Source organism: Vulpes vulpes, chromosome 14, assembly GCF_048418805.1.
Source record: "Vulpes vulpes isolate BD-2025 chromosome 14, VulVul3, whole genome shotgun sequence".
NCBI lineage: Eukaryota > Metazoa > Chordata > Mammalia > Carnivora > Canidae > Vulpes > Vulpes vulpes.
The window spans coordinates 28,211,092-28,234,207 of NC_132793.1; the positions used below are offsets into that span (position 1 = coordinate 28,211,092).

At 43.9% G+C, this 23,116-nt stretch overlaps 1 protein-coding gene across 1 annotated transcript; it reads right to left on the reverse strand.

Annotated features, from left to right (window-relative positions):
* Positions 1-20: 20 nt before the first annotated feature.
* LOC112909936 (signal-regulatory protein beta-1-like) lies at positions 21-22,594 on the reverse strand. Its single transcript, XM_072736205.1, has 5 exons — positions 22,465-22,594; positions 14,786-15,139; positions 12,001-12,321; positions 11,078-11,407; positions 21-421 (listed from the first exon to the last, which is right to left on the reverse strand). The coding sequence occupies exons 1-5, from the start codon at positions 22,532-22,534 to the stop codon at positions 291-293; spliced, it is 1,206 nt and encodes a 401-aa protein (XP_072592306.1). The 5' UTR covers positions 22,535-22,594; the 3' UTR covers positions 21-290.
* Between the last annotated feature and the right edge of the window lie 522 nt (positions 22,595-23,116).

A 23,116-nucleotide genomic window follows, 5' to 3' on the forward strand; every position in this document is an offset into this window, starting at 1 on the left:
TAGATACATGCACCACGTGATGGAATGAAGAAATATTTTATTTTAAAATCGATATTTAATAGAAACATGTTTTCAAAGAAGTAGTCACCAATTTACTTTTAAATAATGTGATGACCTAACACATGGCAGTCATTGTTCTGGCAACTGAGGACACAGATAGTCCTTTCTCTGTCAGAGTCGACATCCTATTTGAGGAAGAGACAAACACACATAGGCAGTTTTCACTTTGCATGGTGCTGATGTCAGTTGCCACAGATCAGTTAAATAACATTAGTCTCCCAACACATGGTTCAAGTTTTATTTACAAACTCATAGTCAGGCCCTTGCTTTCTGTGGGCATAAGTGGCAGAGACAGTGATGAGCAGCAGCAGCTTGGGGCCCAGGAAGACAATCACCAGGAGTAGAGTAGACAGCTTTGGGTCTGAAAATGAATGGACCAGAGACACCATTAGATGGGGCACCCAGGAGTCCATTCCCTTGAGCCTCCACTTACTCCATTTGAGGTGACTGGCTTCATCAATTCTCTAAAGGTCATGAATCTTCCCTGCAGTCAGACTCAGGCAGAATTTGGGATAAGAAGTTCCCCATTTTGTTAATCCTTTCTCAGGCTGCCTTCTTGAGGGAAGAGGTGGAGAGAATGAGTGCCTAGTAACGTGCACACATGGTTTACTTGTTCCCCAGGACCTATGGGCCCGATCCTATATCCTCTTTCTGGTGAAGGAACAGGCTCATAATTTAGAGAGGGTCATAAGATGAGTGGATTCAAACCCAGGGAGTCCCTCACTGCTGTCCTACAGGATGACTCAGACTTTGTCTCTGGGCCAAAATAAGTCCAAACTCTTAGGATCATAGAAATAAATGTCAGCCTGACCTTGAGTGGAGTGAGGACAGGTGTCATGGTGAGAAATGTGCAAGGCTTTGCTCCATGCATGAGCCCATGCACTCAAGTGCTGAGGGAGGCTTCATGGTCGCCTGACCTCATGAGACCTGCTCTTGGATAGCATCCTGGAGAGGCAAGGAAATGGGGTCTAATATTTGGGGGGAGGTGTTCAAAACCCATCCTGCCCATCTCGACGCCAGTGCCAACATCAGTTGACATTTTTCTGTTGAGCACAGAAAGTTGGATCTGGAAGCCTAGCTTAAGATTTGTTGCCTTTTGTGCTGGGAAAATTGGACAGCCACGTGCAGAAGAATGAAACTAGACCATTCTCTTACACCATACACAAAGATAAACTCAAAATGGATGAAAGATCTAAATGTGAGACAAAAATCCATCAAAATCGGGCAGCCACGGTGGCCCAGTGGTTTAGCACTTGCCTTCAGCCCAGGGTGTGATCCTGAGGCCCCGGGATCGGGTCCCACATCGGGCTCCCTGCATGGAGCCTGCTTATCCCTCTGCCTGTGCCTCTGCCTCTCTCTTTCTCTCTTTCTCTCTGTGTCTGTCATGAATAAATAAATAAAATCTTAAAAAAAATTCCATCAAAATCCTAGAGAAGAGGGATCCCTGGGTGGCTCAGTGGCTGAGCATCTCCCTTCAGCCCAAGGCCTGATCCTGGAGACCTGGGATCAAGTCCCATGTCGGGCTCCTTCCATGGAGCCTACTTCTCCCTCTGCCCTTGTCTCTCCCTCTCTCTCTCTCTCTCTCTCTCTCTCTCAATCTGTGTGTGTGTGTCTCTCTGAATAAATAAAATCTAAAAAAAAAAAAAAAAAAACGAGAAAAAAGAAAAAATTCCTGTAAGAGAACACAGGCAACACCCTTTTTGAACTTGGCCACAGCAACATCTTGCAAGATACTTCTATGAAGGCAAGGGAAACAAAAGCAAAAATGAATTATTGAGACTTAATCAAGATAAAAAGCTTCTGCACAGCAAGAAAAAAAAAAACAGTCAACAACACTAAAAGACAACCACAGAATGGGAGAAGATATTTGTAAATGGCATATCAGGTAAAGGGTTAGTATCCAAGACCTATAAAGAACTTATTAAACTCAACAGCAAAGAAACAATCCAATCATGAAATGGGCAAAAGACATGAACAGAAATTTCATCAAAGAAGATAGACACGGCCAACAAGCACATGAGAAAATGCTCTGCATCACTGGCCATCAGGGAGATACAAATCAAAGCCACAACGAGATGCCACCTCACACCAGTGAGAATGGTGAAAATTAACAAGACAGGAAACAACAAATGTTGGAGAGGATGTGGAAAAGGGGAGCCCTCCTGCACTGTTGGTGGGAATGTGAACAGCCACTCTGGAAAACTGTGTGGAGGTTCCTCAAAGAGTTAAAAATAGATCTGCCCTACGACCCAGCAATTGCACTGCTGGGGATTTACCCCAAAGATACAGATGCAGTGAAATGGTGGGACACCTGCACCCCGATGTTTATAGCAGCAATGTCCACAATAGCCAACTGTGGAAGGAGCCTCGGTGTCCATCGAAAGATGAAAGGATAAAGAAGCTGTGGTCTATGTATACAATGGAATATTACTCAGCCATTAGAAACGACAAATACCCACCATTTGCTTCGACGTAGTTGGAACTGGAGGGTATTATGCTGAGTGAAGTAAGTCAATTGGAGAAGGACAAACATTATATGGTCTCATTCATTTGGGGAATATAAAAAGTAGTGAAAGGGAATAAAGGGGAAAGGAGAGAAAGTGAGTGGGAAATATCAGTGAGGGAGACAGAACATGAGAGGCTCCTAACTCTGGGAAACAATTAAGGGGTGGTGGAAAGGGAGGTGGGTGGGGGGATGGGGGGACTGGGTGATGGGCACTGAGGGGGGCACTTGATGGGATGAGCACTGGGTGTTATGCTATATGTTAGCAAATCGAACGCCAATAAAAAATATACAAAAAAAAAAAAAGATTTGTTTTACGATGACCAGATTTTGCTTTTTACTTACATAAAGAAATTTAAATAATTTTTTGAAATATATGGGATAATCTTAAAGGAAGGAGCAGAGACCTCACCATATTTGCCCCTGGGTTGTTGTAGGATGGCAGGCCTCAGCTGGATGGCCCTCTGGGCTTTCTCTGTTGAAAGAATTGCATTGCCCACTTTGCACCTGCTTCTAGAGGGCAGCCCGCATTAGAGGACTGGAAGAAGTGGGAGTATAGAGGTTTAGATCTTTCATTACATTTAAAACAACTCACAAAGAGCATACAGTTAGCCAGCAATCTGTCCAAAGCCATGTTTGTTGTGCTGCACTAGTCCTGCCTCCTCTTTCTCATGCATGAGAGGCACCAGTCCTGCCTCCTCTTTCTCATGCATGTGGATCAGGGGGCACTCCATAGCGAATTTTCCTTCTAATAGCATCTTATAGTCTGCTTCCCAGGGCACCTGACATGTGGAGTTTGTCTGGGAGGGATCTGAAAAGCCCTCTCTAATGTGCAGATTTGAACTTGGGTCTCTATCAGTTGGCTGGCCAAGAAGCCCCCAGCTCTTGTGGAAGGTAGAAAGGTAAGTCCCAGCTAGCCCTGCTATTGTCACTGCTGAAACCTCACTGTGTTGTCCTGGGACAGTGTAAGCAGAAGAGGGGAGTACCCTGGTATTCTGGAAATGCGTTGTAATTATAAGAACTACAGGTTGAATGGCTATTGCTGGGCATCAATCCGTCGCAGAAAGATAGTACAACCTGAAGACCAACTGATCACACATGAAAGGTTGTGTGTAAACATCAGAGGACTTCTGGGCAACACTGTAGACTATTGCCTCTTAGAGCTGGAGGGCAGAAAAAACTTGAGTACATAATTGGGTCCGACATACTCATAAGCATCAGTACTGTAGAGAGGATTGAACTCTCAGTTACAGTGCACCTGCTCTGCCAGAATAGGACCATGATGTGGAAATATGGGAATAGATACTGAGATGTGGGATAGGAACATTAAGGCTAAGGCATTCAAAGCCCTCAGGGCACTTGTGAGCTGCTGAGGACAAGGCAGAAGCATAGCTATTTGTGTCCAAATATGGCATCTCAACCACCCCCCGCGGCCCCCCACACCCATCACACACACACACACACACACACACACACACACACACACCAATAAAAAACCAGTAAATTCTATGGAAAACTGCTTTCAGTAGTCATTGAGGAGCAATGCACAAACTGCAAAATCTCCAGGACACAATAGAGAAAAATGAAATTCAAATGCACAATACCTTAAGTCATTGCCCTCTTACCTTCACCAGCCACGGGAAAGGGCAGGAGAGACAGACAAGGGTAGACAGCCAAGGAGCCTGAGAGTTATTTGGAAATCTCGCCAGCGGAGAGGGGCGAGATGGCGGAAGAGTAGGGTCCCCAAATCACCTGTCCCCACCAAATTACCTAGATAACCTTCAAATCATCCTGAAAATCTATGAATTCGGCCTGAGATTTACAGAGAGAACAGCTGAAACGCTACAGTGAGAAGAGTTCGCGCTTCTATCAAGGTAGGAAGACGGGGAAAAAGAAATAAAGAAACAAAAGGCCTCCAAAGGGGAGGGGCCCCGCGAGGAGCCGGGCTGAGGCCGGGGCGAGTGTCCCCAGGACAGGAGAGCCCCGTCCTGGAGAAGCAGGAGCTGCACCAACCTTCCTGGGCGGAAAGGGGCTTGCAGGGAGTTAGAGCAGGACCCCAGGAGGGCAGGGATGCCCTCGGGCTCCCGGGGACACTAACAGACACCTGCGTGCGCAGGAGAGTGCGCCGAGCTCCCTAAGGGCTGCAGCGCGCACGGCGGGACCCGGAGCAGCTCGGAGGGGCTTGGGCGGCGGCTCCGCGGAGGGGGCTGCGGGGCGGAAGCGCGAATCCAACAGCGCAGGCCGGGAGCACTGGGCGCCGGGGACACAGCCCAGGATCTGGCCTCCCCCGGGGACAGGCAGAGGCCGGGAAGGTCCAGGACAGCAAGGACACTCCTGCCCCGAGATAAGCAGATCAGCGGCCCCGCCCCGGAACCTCCAGGCCCTGCAGACCGAGAGCGGGAGCTGAATCCAGGTTTCCAGAGCTGCAGTAGCCACTGGGGTTGTTCCTCCTGGGGCCTCACGGGGTAAACAACCCCCACTGAGCCCTGCACCAGGCATGGGCAGAGCAGCTCCCCCAAGTGCTAACACCTGAAAATCAGCACAGCAGACGCCTCCCCCAGAAGACCAGCTAGAGGGACAAGTTCCAGGGGAAGTCAAGGGACTTAAAGTATACAGAATCAGAAGATACTCCCCCGTGTTTTTTTTTTCTTTTTTTGATTTCTGATTGCTTCCCCCACCCCTTTTTTTCACCTTTCTTTCTTTTTCTTTTTTTCTTCTCTTTTTTTCTTCCTTTTTTCTTCTTTCTTTTTCTCTTTTCTTTCCTTCTCTCTCTCTCTTTTTCTCCTTTTCCCAATACAACTTGTTTTTGGACACTCTGCACTGAGCAAAATGACTAGAAGGAAAACCTCACCTCAAAAGAAAGAATCAGAAACAGTCCTCTCTCCCACAGAGTTACAAAATCTGGATTACAATTCAATGTCAGAAAGCCAATTCAGAAGCACTATTATACAGCCACTGGTGGCTCTAGAAAAAAGCATAAAGGACTCAAGAGACTTCATGACTGCAGAATTTAGATCCAATCAGGCAGAAATTAAAAATCAATTGAATGAGATGCAATCCAAACTAGAAGTCCTAACGACGAGGGTTAACAAGGTGGAAGAACAAGTGAGTGACATAGAAGACAAGTTGATGGCAAAGAGGGAAACTGAGGAAAAAAGAGACAGACAATTAAAAGACCATGAAGACAGATTAAGGGAAATAAACGACAGCCTAAGGAAGAAAAACCTACGTTTAATTGGGGTTCCCCAGGGGGCCGAAAGGGCCAGAGGGCCAGAATATGTATTTGAACAAATCCTAGCTAAAAACTTTCCTAATCTGGGAAGGGAAACAGGCATTCAGATCCAGGAAATAGAGAGATCCCCCCCTAAAATCAATAAAAACCATTCAACACCTCGACATTTAATAGTGAAGCTTGCAAATTCCAAAGATAAAGAGAAGATCCTTAAAGCAGCAAGAGACAAGAAATCCCTGACTTTTATGGGGAGGAGTATTAGGGTAACAGCAGACCTCTCCACAGAGACCTGGCAGGCCAGAAAGGGCTGGCAGGATATATTCAGGGTCCTAAATGAGAAGAACATGCAACCAAGAATACTTTATCCAGCAAGGCTCTCATTCAAAATGGAAGGAGAGATAAAGAGCTTCCAAGACAGGCAGGAACTGAAAGAATATGTGACCTCCAAACCAGCTCTGCAAGAAATTTTAAGGGGGACTCTTAAAATTCCCCTTTAAGAAGAAGTTCAGTGGAACAATCCACAAAAACAAGGACTGAATAGATATCATGATGACACTAAACTCATATCTGTCAATAGTAACTCTGAACATGAACGGGCTTAATGACCCCATCAAAAGGCGCAGGGTTTCAGACTGGATAAAAAAGCAGGACCCATCTATTTGCTGTCTACAAGAGACTCATTTTAGACAGAAGGACACCTACAGCCTGAAAATAAAAGGTTGGAGAACCACTTACAATACATATGGTCCTCAAAAGAAAGCAGGGGTAGCCATCCTCATATCAGATAAACTAAAATTTACCCCGAAGACTATAGTGAGAGATGAAGAGGGACACTCTCTCATACTTAAAGGATCTATCCAACAGGAGGACTTAACAATCCTCAATATATATGCCCTGAATGTGGGAGCTGCCAAATATTTAAACCAATTAACAACCAAACTGAGGAAATACTTAGATAATAATACACTTATACTTGGGGACTTCAATCTAACTCTTTCTATCCTCAATAGGTCTTCTAAGTGCAACATCTCCAAAGAAACGAGAGCTTTAAATGATACACTGGACCAGATGGATTTTACAGATAGTTACAGAACTTTACATCCAAACTCAACTGAATACACATATTTCGCAAGTGCACATGGAACTTTCTCCAGAATAGACCACATACTGGGTCACAAATCGGGTCTGAACCGATACCAAAAGATTGGGATAGTCCCCTGTATATTCTCAGACCATAATGCCTTGAAATTAGAACTAAATCACAACAAGAAGTTTGGAAGGACCTCAAACACGTGGAGGTTAAGGACCATCCTGCTAAAAGATGAAAGGGTCAATCAGGAAACTAAGGAAGAATTAAAAAAATTCATGGAAACTAATGAGAATGAAGATAAAACCGTTCAAAATCTTTGGGATGCAGCAAAAGCAGTCCTGAGGGGGAAATACATCGCAATACAAGCATCCATTCAAAAACTGGAAAGAACTCAAATACAAAAGCTAACCTTACACATAAAGGAGCTAGAGAAAAAACAGCAAATGGACCCCATGCCGAGCAGAAGAAGAGAGTTAATAAAGATTCGAGCAGAACTCCATGAAATTGAGACCAAAAGAACTGTGGAACAGATCAACAGAACCAGGAGTTGGCTCTTTGAAAGAATTAATAAGATAGATAAACCATTAGCCAACCTTATTAAAAAGAAGAGAGAGAAGACTCAAATTAATAAAATCATGAATGAGAAAGGAGAGATCACTACCAACACCAAGGAAATACAAATGATTTTTAAAACATATTATGAACAGCTATACACCAATAAATTAGGCAATCTAGAAGAAATGGACGCATTCCTGGAAAACCACAAACTACCAAAACTGCAACAGGAAGAAATAGAAAACCTGAACAGGCCAATAACCAGGGAGGAAATTGAAGCAGTCATCAAAAACCTCCCAAGACACAAAAGTCCAGGGCCAGATGGCTTCCCACGGGAATTCTATCAAATGTTTAAAGAAGAAACCATAACTATTCTACTAAAGCTGTTTGGAAAGATAGAAAGAGATGGAGTACTTCCAAATTCGTTCTTTAAGGCCAGCATCACCTTAATTCCAAAACCAGACAAAGACCCCACCAAAAAGGAGAATTACAGACCAATATCCCTGATGAACATGGATGCAAAAATTCTCAACAAGATACTAGCCAATAGGATCCAACAATACATTAAGAAAATTATTCACCATGACCAAGTAAGATTTATCCCCGGGACACAAGGCTGGTTCAACACTCGTAAAACAATCAATGTGATTCATCATATCAGCAAGAGAAAAACCAAGAACCATATGATCCTCTCAATAGATGCAGAGAAAGCATTTGACAAAATACAGCATCCATTCCTGAACAAAACTCCTCAGAGTGTAGGGATAGAGGGAACATTCCTCAGCATCTTAAAAGCCATCTATGAAAAGCCCACGGGAAATATCATTCTCAATGGGGAAGCACTGGGAGCCTTTCCCCTAAGATCAGGAACAAGACAGGGATGTCCACTCTCACCACTGCTATTCAACATAGTATTGGAAGTCCTAGCCTCAGCAATCAGACAACAAAAAGACATTAAAGGCATTCAAATTGGCAAAGAAGAAATCAAACTCTCCCTCTTCACTGATGACATGATACTCTACATAGAAAACCCAAAAGCCTCCACCCCAAGATTGCTAGAACTCATACAGCAATTTGGTAGCATGGCAGGATACAAAATCAATGCCCAGAAATCAATGGCATTTCTATACACTAACAATGAGACTGAAGAGAGAGAAATTAAGGAATCAATCCCATTTACAATTGCACCCAAAAGCATAAGATACCTAGGAATAAACCTAACCAAAGAGGTAAAGGATCTATACCCTAAAAACTATAGAACACTTCTGAAAGAAATTGAGGAAGACACAAAGAGATGGAAAAATATTCCATGCTCATGGATTGGCAGAATTAATATTGTGAAAATGTCAATGTTACCCAGGGTAATTTACACGTTTAATGCAATCCCTATCAAAATACCATGGACTTTCTTCGGAGAGTTAGAACAAAGTATTTTAAGATTTGTGTGGAATCAGAAAAGACCCTGAATAGCCAGGGGAATTTTAAAAAAGAAAACCATATCTGGGGGCATCACAATGCCAGATTTCAGGTTGTACTACAAAGCTGTGGTCATCAAGACAGTGTGGTACTGGCACAAAAACAGACACATAGATCAATGGAACAGAACAGAGAACCCAGAAGTGGACCCTGAACTTTACGGTCAACTAATATTCAGCAAAGCAGGAAAGACTATCCACTGGAAGAAAGACAGTCTCTTCAATAAATGGTGTTGGGAAAATTGGACATCCACATGCAGAAGAATGAAACTAGACCACTCTCTTTCACCATACACAAAGATAAACTCAAAATGGATGGAAGATCTAAATGTGAGACAAGATTCCATCAAAATCCTAGAGGAGAACACAGGCAACACCCTTTTTGAACTGGCCACAGTAACTTCTTGCAAGATACATCCACGAAGGCAAAAGAAACAAAAGCAAAAATGAACTATTGGGACTTCATCAAGATAAGAAGCTTTTGCACAGCAAAGGATACAGTCAACAAAACTAAAAGACAACCTACAGAATGGGAGAAGATATTTGCAAATGACATATCAGATAAAGGGCTAGTTTCCAAAATCTATAAAGAACTTATTAAACTCAACACCAAAGAAACAATCCACTCATGAAATGGGCAAAAGACATGAAGAGAAATCTCACAGAGGAAGACATGGACATGGCCAACATGCACATGAGAAAATGCTCTGCATCACTTGCCATCAGAGAAATACAAATCAAAACCACAATGAGATACCACCTCACACCAGTGAGAATGGGGAAAATTAACAAGGCAGGAAACAACAAATGTTGGAGAGGATGCGGAGACAAGGGAAGCCTCTTACATTGTTTGTGGGAATGTGAACTGGTGCAGCCACTCTGGAAAACTGTGTGGAGGTTCCTCAAAGAGTTAAAAATAGACCTGCCCTACGACCCAGCAATTGCACTGTTGGGGATTTACCCCAAAGATTCAGATGCAATGAAACGCCGGGACACCTGCACCCCGATGTTTCTAGCAGCAATGTCCACAATAGCCAAACTGTGGAAGGAGCCTCGGTGTCCATCGAGAGATGAATGGATAAAGAAGATGTGGTTTATGTATACAGTGGAATATTCCTCAGCCATTAGAAACGACGAATACCCACCATTTACTTCAACGTGGATGGAACTGGAGGGTATTATGCTGAGTGAAGTAAGTCAATCGGAGAAGGACAAACAGTGTATGTCCTCATTCATTTGGGGAATATAAATAGTGAAAGGGAATATAAGGGAAGGGAGAAGAAATGTGTGGGAAATATCAGAAAGGGAGACAGAACATAAAGACTCCTAACTCGGGGAAACGAACTAGGGGTGGTGGAAGGGGAGGAGGGTGGGGGGGTGGGAGTGAATGGGTGACGGGCACTGAGGGGGGCACTTGACGGGATGAGCACTGGGTGTTATTCTGTATGTTGGTAAATTGAACACCAATAAAAAATTAATTTATTAAAAAAAAAGGAAATCTCGCGAGCAATGCTAAATCCAGCTTAAATTAGAAAATATTGGAAATATGTTCTGCAGATATGGACACAGATCATATAAAGGGGTTTAAAATATCCCTGACTCAAGAGGTAATTATTGTTAATTTTTCATATTATGCAATGATGTTGGTTTTGTAGAAAAACTAATGTCATCAATCACATGAGCACACAATTATGGACTCTTTTTGCAACTAGATGTGCACCCATTAGTGGACAAAATGATGCAACTTCTGAATACTTCTAGTTTTAAGAGATGTTTGCTGGGTTGAGGATGAAAAGGTCTAGATGGGATAGAGACCAGACCCAGGTAAGAAAGAGCAGGAAGAGGGGGTGGCTGGCCTATGTCCTGACATAATCCTTGTCAGGTGAGGGAGCAGGAGGTAGGACACTAACAACAGGACCATCTCCCTTCTCCTCTTCTTTCTTTCTCTCATATGTGTTTATATCAAAAGATCTATAAAGATATGTACCAAACTCTTACCAGTGGTCATTCTTGGCATGTGGGCTTTGGGGGAAGGGAACACAGTGCACATTTTACTTTGTATTTATAGACTTCTGGAATAGTCTAAGCATGAATTGTTAAATTTCACATAAAAAAAGAAAAGATAAAATTTAAATACCAGGTCACCTGGCATTGAGTCTCACCAAAGTTTTTATCTCTGCATTGGTCCTTTTGGTGGGCAGAGGTCTCCAGTATACAGCTTTTGGCAACTGCCCGCTGCCCATCATGCTGCACCTTACAAGTGAGCACCACTTCCTCTGTGTGGACAGATAAATTTACCAGGAGCCAGCTCATCCAGTTAAAGGTCCCATCCTTGTTCTCTATGAAGCTCGAGACTGTTTCTGTTTGGGACATGTTTCCATTTTCCAACCAAGTCACCTGCAGATGCTGTGGGTAGAACTTCTTGGCTTCACAAGTAACATTCACCTGATCCCCTGCCACGAATTTCTGGGCAACCACCAAGGTGGGCGGAACTGAAACAGCACAGAGCAGAAGCTCTGACCTTATGGAACAGACACATCACAGGGGAGGGGCTTGAGTACTTAGCTCCCACCACACAGCAAGGGAATCACCCAGAACACTGCCAGGCATGCAGCTGGTGCTCAAATACTGAGGGCAGTCTTCGCATATGAATGACATCCCTAAGTACAGTGCCCGGCACACAGTAGGAGCTCAAGGACCGATAGCTCCTATTAGGTCAAGAATGAGTGAAATCAAGACACACTGCAAGCCCCTGGCATGCAGTTAAAACAGAGTAACTGTAGCAAAACAAATGAAATCACCAAGCACGCGGTGGCTTGGAATACAGCAGGTGCTCAATAATTGGAAGCGCTATGGTAAAGTAAATGAGACTGCCTAGCACAGTGCTTGGCACGTGGTAGGTGTTCACCAGGCAGCTGCCATGGAAACAGGGGAGGTGAGTGTACATCTAGGCGCAGGGTGACTGGGAGGGTCTGACAGGAGTCAGACTCCAGGCAATGGAAGGCCTGGAGCAGAGCGGGGGAGGGGCAGGCTCCTAGGCTTGGGGGCCAGACCTGGGATTGGACTGGGGATGAGGGGGATCTACCTTGGAGGACCTCAGACAAGTTGGCAGTCCCACGAAGAGGAGGGCCCCCCTGCAGGGTCACATGGGCCACCTCGCAGATGACCTGGGAGTGAACGTCCTCCAGGGCCAGCACCAGCTTGGTTGTGCTAGAGATGCTGTAGGAAGCGTTGTCTTCCTCTGGGTACACAGTGGTCTGAGAGGCTGTCAGTTCATTCCCGTTTTTGAACCATCTCAGGGTGATGTTTCTGGGGGAGAAGCCATGCGACTTGCAGGTGAAGCTCACTGTCTGCTGAGGCGTGGCCCTGGCCGTGGGGCCAGACACCACGGGGGGAGAGGGTTTGGCTACAAGAGGAGCATCAATGAACAGTAAGCATGACTGTGGTCATCAGCACTAACCATACGTGTGACACTGTGGGGAAGACTCAGCCCTCCTGATAGTGTGAGGAGAGCAGTGTCATCTCCTTATCATACAGAGGAGGACACGAGTTTCCAGAGCTGAACTGTGAGTTGGGCCCAGGGGCTCAGGTGCAGTTCCAGGCCTGAGTTCACAGTGCCTTCTCTCCTCTGCCAGGTGACTTCCCAGCAATCTGGGCACAGGAAGGACATTTCTGATGGCTCTCACTCTTGGTATCCAGGGTTCCTCGCTGCCTCCCTGGAAACCTCAGAGAGCCTGTGCAGCTTCCTTACAGGGGAAGCAGGGGCGGAGCAGGACCCCATGGAAGCCCAGAACCAGGCTGGCTGGCTGACCAGAGGTGTGGACATGGCACAGTGCGGCTCCCCCATCTGTGAAATGGGACAGCAGGCATTTCTCTTTCCCTGGGGTTGCAGTGAGGGGCAAGTGAGGCAATGATGTAGTTGTTTGGAATTTAACATGGAAATGCAGATGAAAGGAGCAGAAAAATCAGGATGTGGCTGACAGTTAAGTCAGCTTCATTATAATGTTAAATCCCTCTCTGAATATTGATCTCAAACCCTAATAAATGGAGCCTGCTTGACGTTTGGGGTCATGGCCTTGGAAATCACTCCCTGTGATCTCCTTATCTGTACAAATAAAGGCAACTTTTTAAGGGAACTCCCCTGGGCTAGTCTCTGTCTATACCTCACCAAGGAGCCAAACTACTCTGATCCAGCTACAAAGGGATTACTCCTACCCCTACATTCCTGGGGGACTTCCTATGACCTCCAGTCTTCTTGTCCACAACAGAGTAAGTGTCCTAACTTCCCAGCCCAACAGTGACCTCTACCTTCCTTGTCCTTCTGACAGTCTCCCCTGCAAGCAGTTATGGTGAGAGTCCCTCTTGGTGTTCAGACCTGCTGACCCTCCAGCAACAGAGGAAAGATGTGGGGTCCCTATAGCTGAGTCTAGAATATGAACTCTTTTGCTCATGGGGCCCCAGACACCCTCCAGGATGTGTCTCCCAATCATCCCCAGTCTGCAGAGCCATGAATGGGATGCCCAGTATTGCTGGGATTGTAGTGGCTCCTCTGCTCTGTTGTCTAAGCTACTGTCCCAGGCTGCTCAGTGAAGGAGCAACATTACACAATGGGAAAGACTCCTGATGCTCTTGGGTGTGATGAACCATGTCCTCAAGCAACAGGGTTAACAATTCATGAGATGTAAGTGTATCTGTCTGATCTGGGGGTGCAAAGCTACCAAATACCTCTCATATTGCTTTAAAATTCCTACTGCTGAGGGGCGGGGAAAAAATTCCTACTGCTGAAAAAGAGAACAATACAAGATTTTCAGGAGAAAAGTTAGAATTTTCTCCCACTCTGACCAGCACAGTGATTGTGCAAAGAACAAGGCTGTGAGTCAGACTACTTGGGTTAAATCTTGTCTCCTCTGCCTGCTCAGGTTAGGTTTCCTGAGTCTCAGTGTCCTCACCTGTAAAAGGGGCTGAGATGGCCCCACTGTCTCCATCCATTCCCATCTAGGGCAACACCATCTGGGCAGATTGGGGAAGAGGAAGGAGTGCCTAAGAGGCACAAATTTGCCTGGCAGTGGAGCCATGTACTAACTGTGGTGCCTGGCAAGGGATACACCACTGGGAACTTCTGTAATACCTGCACCTTCAGGATAAAACCACATTCCCTGCCTATGTTCAGGGGCTGTGGGGAGACTCAGTTGTTGTATAGTCAGTCAGTAAACTGCTGAGGATTTTCTGGACAGACTCATGCAAAGGCCCAAAATCTGGCATCTTCTCCAACCTGGGCTGTCAGAGTAAACAATGAGCCTGTGCCTCTTCTCACGGATTTTTTCTGAAGCTGAAAGAAAGACATTGACCCACTTCTCTGCCCTGGGTGTATATGTCCTCACCGGAAGGGAAGGGAACTTAAACTTCATGAGAGAGAAGCTCTTGCCTGTTTTGTTCCCTGCTGCTTCCCCAGCACAGAGCAGAGCCTGTATACAGCAGGTGCTCAATAAGTGCTGAGTAAAGAGAACAGTAATACATTGAGGGGAGTGCTCTCTGGAGCCAGGGTTGAGGTCAGACCTGGTGACTAGACAAGTCACTCAGACTTTCATTCCCTCATTCCTGGAACCAGAGGACTGTTTAGGATTGGAAAAGGTAAGAGCTGTGGAGCCCTCAGACTGGGATTCTAGAGTTTCCCACTGTTTCCCTAGTGGGGCACCTTGAGCAAATAGCATAACATCTCTAGGCCTCAACTTCTCTGATCTGTGGAAGGGGCTGAAATCAGGGGCACCCACTACAACACCTGATTCTTAGCTGTTACTCAGACAATGGAGGGAGGACATTCTTACTGACTTGTCACAATCAGGGGAAGAAGGATGCCATGCCATACTCACCACTCACAGTGACCTGAGTGCCTGGTCCAGACTTGAACTCCACATCGGGTTTTCCTTTCTGGCACTTTACACAATAGTAGGTTCCCGTGTCTGTTGGAGTGATGTTATTGATGCGGATGGAAAAGTCCATGTTGTTTCTCTTTGTGACATCTGAAAGATTTGTTATTCGGGGAAAGTGGCCTCCTTTGAAGCTGAAGATTAATTGTCGGCCTGGTCCTGTCCCCCTGAACCACTTAACCGTCCCAGTGGGGAGCATAGAGGTCAGGGTGCAGCGCAGAGTGGCAGTCTGTCCAGCTGCAACAGACACTGACTTCTCAGGCTGGATCACCTGTAGCTCCACCTCACCTGCCACATCTGGAGGGGGAAACAAAGCAGTATTTATCCATCCTTATGTGATCCTGCATGTTTCCTCAAGGGTTTATTCACAGCAGCTCATTGATTGAGTGCACCCCGTGAGCAGGCCTTGACTCAGCGCATTGCACATACATGGCATGTGACCCTCACAATGAGCCTATAAGGTGAGACCCTATCACAAATGAGGAAACTAAGGGACAGAGAGACTCACTGATGTGGCACACAGCACGTCTGAGTGCCTCATCACTCACTGAAAGCATCATGTTTCACCAAATATTTCTGGTTGTCCATTTCCAGCCTCATGGAGTATTGCACTTTCTGGTCCCTTGCACTCAGTGGGACCATAACACCTCCTTAGACCACTGTGTGTGAGCTAAAGGGATGGATATATTTTCTGGGCCGTGCATTTAACTTCAAGAACCTCTATGGATCAGCTTCCTCTTCCACATGCACATCCACATGCTGGGGTCCCTTCATTAGTCTGTATACTTGAGTGGCAGTGGTGGCAGAGCTTCCAATACACAAGGAACAGGTAATTTAAATGAGAAACAAAACTGTGTTTCAAATCTCTGGGATTTTTCCCCTGTAGTGCAATCATGTTATATTAGTTTCCAAATGCTGCTGTACAAATTATTAAAAATATAGTGCCTGGAAACTGCATATATGTGGTATTTTATAATTCTGGAGATCTAGAGTCCAAAATTGGTGTGGCTGGACTAACACCAAGGGTTAGCCAGGTTGCATTTCTTCTGGAGGGCTGTTCCTTGCTTTTCCAAATTCTAGAAGCTAACTACATTCTTTACTTATTGTTCCCATCTTTCCTATCACTCTAAATTTTGCCTCTATTGTCTCTTGTCCTTCTCTAATGTTGACTTTCCTGCCTCCTTCTTAAAAGGACCCTTGTGAATATACCAGGGCCACTTTGATGAATTAGGATAATTGCCTCATGTCAAGAGCCTTAAGTTAATCATTCCTGCAAAATTTCTTTTGCTGTTTAAAACTATTCACAAGTTTTGGGTATTAGGATATGAATGTCTTTTGAGGACCATTGTTGTGCTGACCACACTCATCTCCTGGACGGAGAAGAAGAAATTGGATTTCTTAAATATATTGAAATAAAACAACACACTCTTAAAAAATGAAAAGGGCCAAGAAGGAATCACAGGGGAAATTAGAGAATACCTTTACATGAATGAAAATGGAAAGAGAACATGCCAGTTTGCAGTGAAATCAGCACTAGAGGGAAATTTATAATTATAATGTCTACACTTAAAGAAAGGAAAGATCACAAATCTATTAACAACTATCATCTTAATAAATCAGAAAAATATGAGAAAAATAAACCCCAAACCCAAATGCTGGCAGAATAAAGGAAACTAAAAGGACTAGTGTAGAGATAACTACAATGTGAATGGAAAGCAACAGAGAAAATCAGGAAGCCCAGGAGTAGTTCTTCAGAAAGACCAACATAGTTGACAAAACTTTAGCTAGACTGACTAACCCCCCCCCCCAAAAAAAGAATAATCTTTTCTACATAAGATTCTGGGAAAACTGGATATCTATATATAAAGAATGAAGTTGAACCCTCACCCTATCTGTATAAGTAAATGAACTCGAATTGGATGAAGGTATCTAAACGTAAGAACTTAACTATAAAATTCTGAAAAAAAAACTGTAGGTAAAACTCATGATATTGGATTTGGCAATGATTTCTTGACACCAAAAGCATAATACCACCAAAATGACATGACACCAAAAGCATACATAACAAAATAAAAAAACATATAAATAGGGCTTCACCAAAATTTAAGAATTTGTGCAGCAGAGGACAATATCAAAAGTGAAAAGACAACTCACAGAATGGGAGAAAATATTTGCAAAGTGTATGTCTCATAAAGGATTAATAATCGGCATATATAAGGAACTCCTATAATTCAACAACAAAATAACAAAATGCCCAATTAAAAAATGGACGAAGGACTAGAAAAGACATTTGCCCAAAGAAGATATTCAAATGGTGAGAATGTTTACATGAAAAGATGTTGAACTTCACTAGTCATTAGAAAAAATGAAATTCAAAACCATAGTAGATACCCTTCATTCCTTCGAATGAATGGCTTTTATCAAAATCAAAACAAAGCAAAACAAAATATAATACAAAAATATCAGAAAATAAGTGTTGCATAAGTTGTAGAGAATTTGAAATTCTTGTACACCATTGGTAGGAATATAAAACGATGCAGCCACTGTGGAAACAGTAATGTTTTCTTTAAAGTTTAAGTATATATAATTTACCGTATGATCCAACAACTCCATTCTTAGGTAAATACCCCCTTCCCCAAATTACAAGAAGGTACTGAGATAATTGTACATCAATGTTTATAGCAGCATTATTGATGATAATTGAAAGGTAGCAGACAAAATTCATTTTCATGAGTAGATGAATAGGTAAATAAAAGTTGTATGTAGATATATACAGTGGACCTTTATTCAGCCTTTATAAGCAATGACAGTCTAGTATGTCCTAGAATATGGATGAATCTAAAAAATACTTGAAGTGAAATAAGGCAGATACAAAAGGACAAATATATGATTCCACTTATATGAAGTACCTAGAAAAGACAAGCTCACAGACACAAAAAAGTAGAATAGAGGTTGTCAGTGGCTATGGGGGAAAAAGAATGGAGAATTCATGTTTAATGGGTGCATAGTGTCTGCTTAAGGTATTGAAACCATTCCTGAAATGTACAGCTGTACTGGTTTTGCAATATTGTGAATGTACTTAATGCCACTGAAAATGGTTGAAACACAAGATTTCATGTTATCTAAATTTTAGCTCAATAAGATATATGTATTCAAACAAAGGGATCACCCCATGTAGAGTCCATCGATTGTACTAAATGACTCAAGAAAAAAGAGGCTAGTAGATTTGAGAAACCTGCCCTTGAAGGGAGAGATAGAACCATGGGAGCAATCAAGTAAGAATAACAAGAAGATTCAAATTCGTGTTCTGAAAAGAATTGTAGGGGATCCTATGTCTGGACAATTGAGTTATGCATTGAAGAACATGAATCACCTTCAGGCAATCATTTAACTGCGAGTGCAAGACTTTGCAGTTGGATTTACCTGCCTCAGTGACTAGTCAGTCTCTGGAGACATCGAGAAATACAAAATCACTCCTTTTTACTTCAAGTATTCTGAAGACCAGACAGGGATATAAATCAGAGGAGCAGGCTGTTGTGGCACCACACATACACCCAGTGTTCTTTTCTATTTCTTAGCTACTCCTCAGCGAGAAAATCTGTGGTTCACCTTTGCAGAGTGTGAGTTAGTAAAAACCATGCACTTAGTACTATTTGCTACCAAAAATGACTCTAAGGAGAGCATATGCTATTATTACAGGCAGATCTTGGATATGCCAAGAACATCAGATGGTTTGGTTTCTGAAACTGCAGAAGATTGAGGTGAGAAAGCTGAACTTCTAAGATAAAAATGATAAGTAATAGTAATGTATCATGGAGGGAGAAACGGAGGGAATATGGAAGGCAAGAAGTAAGAGGAATCAGAAGGTTAAGAGGAGCCAGGAAAGGGTGAAAACTCTGCCATCTATGTATCAATAATCCTCATGTTTCATCTGTGGCCCAGGCCTTGCCCCTGAACTCCAATTTGTATGTCCAAACAGCCACTCAACATTTTTCTTAGATAGAAGTAAACCTCTCAAAAACAAACAAACAAAACCTCTCACAGTTAACACATCTCAGACTGAACTCCTCAGTCCCCCACATCCTTGTACATCTTAACTGAGACACATTATTCTCCCAGATGCTCAGGTCCCAAGCCCTTGGAGCCTTTCTTTCCCACCCCAAATTCCATGCATCAGGAAATCCTGTTGGCTCCCCTCTGCATGTACCCACAATCTGACCTCTTTCCCCTTTCTCTGCCGTCTGCTGTCTTCATGAAAACTCTTTTCGTTGTTTGCATGAGTGCAATGAGCTCTAATGCTCTAGTTGCTTCCATCTATGTTCTGTGGTACTCTATTATCAATCAAATGCTAAAATAATTTAAAACTCATGTTGATCATGTCATTTCTGTCTTCAAAACCTTGCGATGTGAAAGCAAAGTAAGTCAGTCCAAGAAAGACAACTTCCATATGATTTCACTCATAGGTGGAATTTAAGAATCAAAATAGGTGAACATAGCGGAAGGGAAGGAAAAAAACAAGATGAAAATTGAGAGGGAGACAAACCATAAGAGAGGGTGAACTCTAGGAAACAAATTGAAGGTTGCTGGAGGGAAGGTGGTTGGGGGGAAGGGATAATTGCATGATGTGCATTAAGGAGGGCACTTGATGGAACGAGCACTTGGTGTTATATGCAACTGGTAAATCACTAAATTCTAATGCTGAAACTAATTTTAAAAAAAGAAATAAAAACGCTTACTACAAAAAACAAAACACATTGCAATAGCAACCATTTCACTCAGAATAAAAGCCCAAATCCTTGAACAGAGTTGGAGAATTCTACTTACATGTTGTTCTCATGCTGTTCAGGAAGGCTCTTCTCCAAGGAAATCACATGGCTCACTCCCCCACCTTCTTATAATCTTTGCTCAAATCTCCCTTCTCACTGATACCCACTCAGGCTACCTGTTTAAATACACCCATCCTGGAAGATTCTCTCATTGCCTTATTTACTTACACCATCATGCTTTTTTCTTAATGCTCATTACTTTCTGTATTCTGTCAGCTATTGATTTATGTCTATTGTTTCCTGTTTTTTCCTTCACTAGGATCTAGCATGAAGGCAACTACTTTGTCTCTTTTATCCAGTGTGACCTAAGTTCATGTAATAGTTCTAGCCACCAAGTAGGTATATAGGAAATATTTCTGTAATATGTGAATTGCCCAGTGTGCCCCACTCCCAAGACCTTAAAGTCTATTTTCAATGGAGAATTTCTCTGGAAATTATATCAGAAGCTGAGATTCCCACATAGTTGCCTTGGGGGAAACTACTTGCATATACCCAGGAAGCAAAAAAGCTGAGAGAAACAAACCACAAATGCTCTTCCCCCACCCCACTCTTCCCTACAACCATTGGCAGGTCTGTAGAAATCTCATGGGATGGAAGTGGGGCCACAGAGTTTGAGAAGAGCAATGGTTAGATCCATGAGACCTAGAATCAGACTGCCTGAGCTCAAATCCTAGCCTTATCATTTACCACTGAAAGACCTTGGACCTTTCTGGGTCTCCTTTTCTTATCTATAAGGTAGGGGTGATGAAAAAGTCTAAGTTGGATACAAAGATCACATGACATAACAGACATGCATTTTCAGGTATGGGTAGCACATGGTGAGTGTTCAAGAAATTGGAAAGTTATGACTTATGAGATTTCCTGAGTTATGGAGGCATCATCAGGCACTAGATGACTGGGATCAGGATGTAGATATGGGTATAATTATAGTTGCAGATCATATGACAGGAGTCTTTGCATTTTATATCCCCCTTTTCCTCCCGTCCCCAATCCAGCATAGAAGATTCCCAAGATAGTAATGTCCAAATTTCTATTCATTTTACCAAGAGAGAAATTTGCTTAAGAGCTTGGTGGAGGGGGATCCCTGGGTGGTGCAGTGGTTTAGCGTCTGCCTTTGGCCCAGGGCGCGATCCTGGAGACCCGGGATCGAATCCCACGTCGGGCTCCCGGTGCATGGAGCCTGCTTCTCCCTCTGCCTGTGTCTCTGCCCCTCTCTCTCTCTCTCTCTTTCTCTCTCTCTGTGACTATCATAAATAAATAAATAAATAAATAAATAAATAAAACCTTTTAAAAAAAAAAAGAGCTTGGTGGAGGGAGAGCCATGCATTAGGAGAAGTAAAAAAGAGGGTGAATAGCTGAGAGACAGGGAACCAAGCATCTGTTCAATGTGCATCTTGTGTAGACCGTACCTGATGTGAAGAGAAAAATACAGATAGTGTTTTCAAGAATCCTGTGTGCGTGCACACCTGGGGTATGTACTTTTTTAAAATTTTTATTTATTTATTTATTTATGATAGTCACACAGAGAGAGAGAGAGGCAGAGACACAGGCAGAGGGAGAAGCAGGCTTCATGCACCGGGAGCCCGACGTGGGACTCGATCCCGGGTCTCCAGAATCGCGCCCTGGGCCAAAGGCAGGCGCCAAACTGCTGCGCCACCCAGGGATCCCTGGGGTATGTACTTTTCCTCATGCCCACTCATATGCATACATACATACACATAAGTGTGTTCTCAAACATATATAAAGTGACGCCTAGGGGCGCATGGGTGGTTCAGTTGGTTAAGTGTCTGCCTTTGGCTCAGATCATGATCTCAGGGTTTGGGGATCTACCCCCACGTTGAGCTCTCTGCTCAGTGGTGAGTCCGTTCTCCCTTTTCCTCTCGCTCTATGATTTCTCTAGATCTTGCTCTCTCTTTTTATTTATATATTTGAGAGAGAGCAAGAGAGAGAGAGAGACTCTGAGAATAAGTGGTAGGGAGGGACAGAGGGAGAGGTAGAAACAGACTCTCTTGCTGAGCAAGGAGTCCATCATGGGGTTCCATCCTAGGACCCTGGGATCATGACCTGAGCCGAAGGCAGACACTTAAAGGACTGAGTGACCCAAGCTCCATAAATAATTTCTTTTTAAAAAGTATGGCTAAGCAAGCTAATATATAGAGTACTCTGAGGATTAAATGAAATTGTAATACATGTTAAAGTTCAGTAAAAAAAAATTGACACATATATAACACCTAACACATCATTAATGAAAGTTTGGGAGTACACACAGTACAAGTGGAACTCTGAGACTTCTGAGTGTGATAAGTGATGGCTCTTCTTCTGTTTGCCTCTCTGTTTTCTAACGTTTCTGCAGTTAACCTCCATTGAGGGCCAAGCAGCATGATATGGTTAACAGAATGATCTGTGGAGCTGGGTGGCCTGGACATGAATCTTAGCTGCGCTGCTGACTTCATAGGTGACATTGGGCGCATTGCTCTTTCTGCCTTAGTTTCCTCATCTGCAATCAGGAGTACAGTCTGAGCTATCAGGTAGGGACGTCGTGAAGATTAGGTCATATAATACATGCAAAATTGTTGTTGCTGCTGAATGAAGCTTGGATGCCTCTGGTAACTAGCTACAGGTGATGGATCCATGGAGGGAATGCTCTTAGCCCTTATTTCATGCTCTCAGATGACACCCAGTCCTTGGCCTTTTGTGGCAGGCCTGGGTAGCACACCTGGAGGCCCTAAATGTCCAAGGGTAGGGGAGATTGAGGGAGCAGAGAATGAGGAGTTTCCCCTAAGGGGCAATGCTCACCTGTGAGTCCCAACAGCAGAGCCAGCAGCAGGTAAGTAGGAGAGCTGAGTCCGGAGGCAGGAGCTGACATTGTGGAGGACTGAGGACTCTGCTCTATACAAATGTGTGTGTTGGGGAGAACAGGCCTCTGTTCTATGGAGAGGAAAAGCCCGCCCCTCTTGTGATGTAAGAGGAAACATCTGATGCAGCGACATGGCTGTGAGGGAGCATTCTGCTTCTGGATTGTGAAACAAAAGTCATGCAGAGAAGACCTCACATGGTGAGGAGGGCCTCTTCTTATGTTTCAGAGAGAGTGGACAAGCCCAGCAGAAATGATGCTTCCTGCCCTCCTGGGTCATCTGCCCTTTGCACTGGGGCCCCTCCCTCCATCTTGAGGTCTTCAGGGTGATCCTCCACTTGGGAGCCCCAGGCCAAGAAGGATCTGTGGTTGGTGGCTGTGTCCCAAACTCCTGAGCCCAGGACACTTGGGAGTGGCTGACTTGTGGCCTCATTCTGTACCACTCTCCACCAAGAGCTGCTCAGCTGGAGGAAGAAATAGGTTTGACAGGGCCTAAAGAACTTCGGATAAAATGAAGTCTCCTCCAGAAATGACTCCCTATTCCAACCCTTTATTGATGGAACTGGTAAAACTTCACCCCAATGTACAGTACAG

Coding starts and splice junctions, on each gene's coding strand:
- LOC112909936 (XM_072736205.1), bottom strand. CDS start 22,534: ATGTCAGCTCCTGCCTCCGGACTCAGCTCTCCTACTTACCTGCTGCTG. Junction 12,322..14,785: donor CACTCAGGTCACTGTGAGTG/GTGAGTATGGCA, acceptor CTCCTCTTGTAG/CCAAACCCTCTCCCCCCGTG. Junction 11,408..12,000: donor CTTGTCTGAGGTCCTCCAAG/GTAGATCCCCCT, acceptor GTGCTGTTTCAG/TTCCGCCCACCTTGGTGGTT.